Here is a 6,391-nt window from a genome sequence, read left to right on the forward strand (position 1 = left end):
TACTACGGCGTTTATATACCAAATTAGATGATATACACTATGAATAAACTTTTAATTATATATGTGCTTGAAATGTACAGGCGTAGTAAATCGATAGCCTGTACAGGTAGCCCAATTTCTCTTCTACTTCGTGCTTACTAGTTGACTTTGTAACTTGCAAGCATTTTGTTTATTTAAACACTGTACAATGTAGAAATCAAAATGTCACACCATTTTACTAGAAACAGGCAGGAACAGTCCATTTCTAAAATTCTATTGTGCACTAGCCATTTTATTTGCCACAAGCAAGTTCACCCTTTGGTTTTTAATTAGCAATCACCCTCTGCTTTTTGCTAGTTGGCTTAGTAGCAGGTAAACATGTTATAAATCCAACTATTTTATTTTCTGAGCACAAGACTCTGTTATTGTCACATTATTTCTATTCATTCACGATACTGAAAGAGACTGATAAGTGAGACCTGCCTATCCAACACCAACATCAAACAAATATTTTTTGAAGTTTGTACTAAAATTAATTTATTCAAATAATATATATATTGCTTTGAGATGACGCTTTACTGTTACCATGACAATTCAATTGTAAACTTAGATACAATTATCACTCGTTTGGATAAAAATTGTATTTTGAATTAGATGATAATAAATTATTAACATATTTGGAGTTTTTGCTTTATGCTTGACATAAAAATAAATGTAACAGTTTGCACAAAAGTAGCATGTCTTGTAAATTATATTAAGTTTTAAGGAAACGTAATGTCTGAGGATAGTAGGCCTAGTAGCAGTAGTAGTAGGCCTGCGAGTCGTATGGGTTGGGTTGAGGAATCTTTATATTCTCCCGAACAAATACGGATTCCCAACGAACTTCCGCAGTTGCTTAAAAAATATACGAAAGATGCCATACGCACACAACCGAAAGACATACTACAGTGGTCTGCTGCGTGAGTAAATTGTTTTTTTAAATACAAATTATAGGTAGTAAATTATATAGTAGAATTTGGACAGACCAGTTTGGATGAGACAAGGAAAGTAAAGCACAAGCTGAAACTGTTTGTGGCATTTACATAAATTATATGCCTAATTATAATAACAATATGACTAATTCAAACAGTAATTTCCGTATTTGGTTTTGTTAACTGTGTTTAGTTTGCAGAACTTAAAAAGGGACTTATAAAGAACTAGTGAATGTTACTTACTAACTAGTTAAACAAAGAACATAAAATTTACTTATTAGATTGAAGGCTTGAGCTTAAAAGAAAGAACTAAGAGGACTGAGAGAGCATGGCATTATATTAAAGTTTTTTAATACCTTCCTTCTCAGCAGATATGTGCTACCCACATCACTGTTAGTAATTCCAATAGCAATGTAAAGGTTGATATATCCTTAAGTCATCACCTGACTAATCAGTGGAAAATATCATTCTTCACCTCTACATTGTTTGTTTTACTTTACAGCAATCTTTTCTGTGAGAAAATGTATTTGACACCAAAGGGAAATGACCCAGAACAATAGGTAAATAGAGCAAAAAGGAACTTAACCACATTCTTTGACCATCATTCTATTGTTAGAACTACACATGTGGCTGGAAAAGTGTGTGTGCAAAAAACTTTGTAAATTTTAGATAAATGGAAATGTTCACCATACTAACTGAATAATGTAAGAAATACTAGGTATAAATCTGCATACTATATGTATATAAACAACACTGAATACTGTATGGATCCTACTCCCAAGATACCTCAAAATAGGCTCGAAGTTAGTACAAATAATTCATGATTTTAATGGGTTTATTGCTGAAGATAATTTTCTTAACTCAATAGTAATAAAGTTTTAAATAATTAACTTGTATAAGATTCATAACTTCTTTAATTTTGATAGGGAAACGATATCTAGTTTTGTATTACAAACTCTTTAATTTACTATTATTATTGGGCAATTAAAATGATTGAACTCATCATCTGGTTCATGCATTTATCTTGTCTGATTGTAAGCTTGGGCTTGAACAAGTTTAGGTAAATCAGCCAAGTCTTAAATTTTCATTCTAAACTATTTAAGCATAGTCATAATTTTTTATGGATGTTTCTAAAAGTATTACTATTAGTGGTTTAAAATAGATGTCAGCATAACTGAAAATAAAATATAAACTTTATCCAAAACGTTTTATTTAAAATAAATAGCTTTGTTATTTGCTGTTATTGTAAAAATAACCATACTACAAGTGGAGATTTGCTGAAATTAGTTGTAATAATCAAATATACATTTTCAACTAAGTAGGTGTTCAATTGACATTAAGCCTATTCAGACATTATGGTTTGTTATTCTACTGACAGATGACTTAATACTGAATGTTGAATTTATTTTTCATAAAAACACAAACAAACTGGGAAATGGTGCACTTGACAAACATAGAAGTCTATCTTCACATGCTAAGGAATATATTAGTTCAAAAGTTAGGGAGTTGACTAATATAGCTAAGACATACATACAGGAAGATGACAAAATGCATATCCTTAAGGTAGTCAGTGCATTTTCCTAATATCCTCTGTTTAACCAATATAACCTCACCTTACTTCAGTTTGAATAATACAGTAATTTCTTGAAGAATTTTATATTATTTTATGTTTTCTAACATAATCATTATTTTTTGTTACTGTTAACATTTCTAAAGGGTAATAAGCCAATTTTTTTGTTACAAGTTTAAAATTGTATAATGTATCACAAGTAGATCTGGGCAATTAATTATATCAGTTGAAATAATCTATTATCTATGAGCATTGAATAGTGTCATGTAAAATAATTAATTACTCAGAATTATGATTTAATTGATTAATGTCCCGAAAATAATCAACTAATTGAAATTAGTGTTTCCAGTTATTACTGTTTCTGATTATTTCAACTATCCAAGTTATTCAGATATTGCCATTATTATTCTTATTATTATTTTCAATTAACTTAAGGTTGATTAGCTTAATTGATTAGTGTTACAACTCAAGAAAGTAATAAGCTAGTCAAAAGTAGCATTTCCGGTTGTTACTATTTTTGATTATTCAAGATATCCAAGTCTCATGTGAGAATAATCAATTGGTTTAATGTAATCAAGTAACCAAATATGTACAGGGTTGGGTTGACTCCATATTAGAGAAGTTAATTTTGACTGTAATTCCAAATTTACTATGTGTATCTAACAAAATGTGGGAAACTTTGAGTAAAATGTACAAGTCTGTTGTACTCGAAATATCAGATGTGTTACGAAAGTATTTGCACTCAAGATATGCTTGTCAATTGGTAACATAAGTCTGACTCAGATTTTGGCAAGTCAGAGTACAAGGTGATGTTCGTGTGAAGAATAATATTCCTTTTCCTGTTTTACAGTTTGCATATTGTATTTGGATAACTTCTAGAACCTCTGAAATGCATATGTACAGTTTTTTTTTAAATCTTTATTCATCCAACACAATAAGTCTTTACTTAACTGACTGGTTCTTTATTCATTGAATTATTTCTCACTAGCTGCTGGAGTAGAGAAGGTATTTCCTAAAAAAGCTTCAAAGCAGGCTGACAGACCCCACTACTCATATTTTCCTTATTAGAAATACCCCTTTATAACCTCCATTTGCTCATTGCCACAAAGCCAATTTGGTAACAATTTCTTTTCCACCATATGAATTCTTATTAATCACTTTATCAAAGGTTTTCATCAAGGATGTCAAGAAACAAAACATCAGCCAAAGGGCCTTCACCTCTCTATCAGATATCATAGAGTTCATTTGGCAAAAAAGCCTGTTTCTAAAACCATGCTGAGTATTGTTTCTTAAGCTCCAACTTTCCATCTCCATTTCTGAATTATCTGTGACAATAGATTTCAAACCTTGTTAATAATAAAAGGTGAAGCTAATAAGCATATAAAATCCCAGGTCCTCCTTTGACATTATCATTTAAAAATAGGGATCATATTGGCAAACTTCCAATTTTCCCAATATCAAACATATTTTGAAAGATAATACATAAAACCCTCATTATAACTACACTATATTTTTAAGGCTTTAAGACTAAACTCCTTAGGGTGAGAAATATCCAAAAAAGCTTGTCCTTTAACAGCAATAGTATTGAAAGAAATTTACTACTAATAATTAAAGGAATTGATAAAGTTAATATTTTTTTTTTCTCCTTTTGTCAGTAATAAATACTTGTAAGGTATTTGTTTAGCTCTTCAGCCACATTATTTTCTTACAAAATATTATTTCCATGGGAACTATTTGAAGAACCTGTTTTGTTCTTGATTCTTTTTTCAATTAAGTAAGCATAAGATATTTAATGTTTTGAGTTGTTAGGATTTTATTGTCTATATCAGTGATTCCCAAACTTGTGGTACACAAGAACCTTTAACAAATATGTATAAAAAAAGAAAATAAATCCTATGCCTCAAAATTGGAGGGCAGCCTTGATGAATTACCAACATATTCTCCAAACAAGCACTCAACATTTGTGTATTGTAGACTCATCCTTGAATGACTTTTTTTGATTTACCTTTTTATCAATGTAAGCCACTCTAAAGTATTTTTAACATATTATATGCATTAAGGGTATGCTACTGGCTCAAAGGTCTGATTGAAGGTACACAGCAGAAAAAAATTTGGGAGCCACTGGTCTTTATTATTTTTAATAGTGGCTTTTTTCAATAAATCTCAGTGTCTTTGTAAATTTTATATTTTGTAAGCTTGACATTTTTCATTTAATTTCTCTATTCATGCATTTAAGAATGGGCTTTCAACTGTATCGCAAGATTTTATCAGGAATATATTTCAACATAATTGCAACACCAGAAATCATCAATTTAAACTGTTATAACTTACAGGACGTATATCATAACATTTGAATATATTAATATAGTATAACACAAACAAATACAAAACATTTTTTTATATAATTTAATCAAAAGAGTGTAATGCAACACCAGAAAACTCACAATTCTGATATGGTACTCCCCTCTTCTCACAAGATTAGCTATTCTCGTACATTGCTGCTCTCTATATGTGAACTTTTTTATTACGCATGCCACAAGCTTTCTGTACCCCCCTATTGGAATCAAATGATTCCAACATGTCTCTCATGCAAACCACTATGTGTCACTTTTCTACCAATAGGAGAATAGTATACTCACATGACGCATGGGACTCCCTGTATGCGCCTCTACTGAACTATCACTTCTCGTTGGGCAGTGCTTGCACTCAGATGTCTTTCTATTTTTGTCTGAATTAGTGTTTGAGATTGAATTAGTTCTCAAAATGGTTTAATTTAGCATACTCAGTTTTTTCTTGAAAGCATTCAGGTTCAATTACCCTTATTTTAGTCGCATTTATTTCTTCCTTCAAAAGCTTTTGTCGACTGATACAACATGAATTCTGAAGCTAATGTTACCACTTCTGGTGTGTCACATTTGACAGGTGCTATACCACAGGCTTCAGGTGCTAGCGACCCGTCTGGAGATTCGTCTACATTTGTTCACAGGGAGATTGAATGTTATATGGGTCAACTTCCATCTCCAGACATTGCCCCACTTCCTACTGAACCTGGGCAGGCTGATGACAACTTTGATCACCTGTTTCTACTTCCTGATTTTGCCGTGCCTTTCCATATCCTTCCTGAGGATTCTGTTCAGCCTTCCACAGTTCTTTCAGACTTTATTTCTCAGGTATGTGATGTTTTATCCCTTGCTCCTATATCTTATGACCAATGTCCTTCACTACTGCATGAATGTACTTCTCAACCCTATTTGGTTTTTTCCCCACTCCCCTGACATTTGCCTCTCAGTTGGGTGATGGTGTTAGTATGCCTCGTCCCCACAGGCTTTGGATCAGTCTGCCCTTGCTTATCATAAGGCTAACTGTCCATATCTCGACCAACAACTGTTGGGCTTGGTTTTATCCGTTTGGGGGGTGGGCCCCAAATTTCCCATTAGTCTCACCCATGCCCAATTTTCCTGCCTCCGTCTTACCCTCACAATGCTTTTTATGGTACCTTTCCACAATCCATCTCCTGTCTGAGGCTCTTCAAAGAAATCCTGAGGGATTTTCTGGGAACATCCTCTCCCTCCTTCCTTCCACGTTGGCTCATTTGTGGTCTTTGGCTGTGGCTTTACAAACGTGTTTTATCTGTTGTTGGGACATTTAAGTCATGATTCTGTTTTATCTAGAGCCTATTTACCTGCTCCTTAGTTCTGGGATTTGCATATGGCCACATTTTTAAGATGTTTCATCTTTGACATGGTCTCGTAAACAGCATGTACATATTTAATAATCAGACTCAACAGCTATCTATCTATATATATCTTAATACTGTACAGCACATACATATTTAGTACTTAGACTCAACAGCTATGTATATATATATACA

The 6,391-nt window shown here is 32.5% G+C and overlaps 1 protein-coding gene across 3 annotated transcripts in view; it reads left to right on the plus strand.

Moving 5' to 3' along the window:
- The first annotated feature begins 561 nt into the window (after window positions 1–561).
- The window catches only part of LOC106463518 (ropporin-1-like protein), a 21,841-nt gene continuing 16,011 nt past the window's right edge, over window positions 562–6,391 (plus strand). For 2 of the 3 annotated variants that reach the window (XM_022391044.1, XM_022391045.1), the window contains exon 1: window positions 562–938. In XM_022391044.1, coding sequence (XP_022246752.1) covers window positions 754–938 — 185 coding nt within the window. In that variant the 5' untranslated portion in view covers window positions 562–753. Of the gene's footprint in view, window positions 939–1,452; window positions 1,511–6,391 lie in introns of all 3 variants that reach the window. The other variant, XM_022391046.1, reaches the window with a different exon arrangement.

The sequence above is a fragment of the Limulus polyphemus genome, unplaced genomic scaffold, assembly GCF_000517525.1.
Source record: "Limulus polyphemus unplaced genomic scaffold, Limulus_polyphemus-2.1.2 Scaffold1429, whole genome shotgun sequence".
NCBI lineage: Eukaryota > Metazoa > Arthropoda > Merostomata > Xiphosura > Limulidae > Limulus > Limulus polyphemus.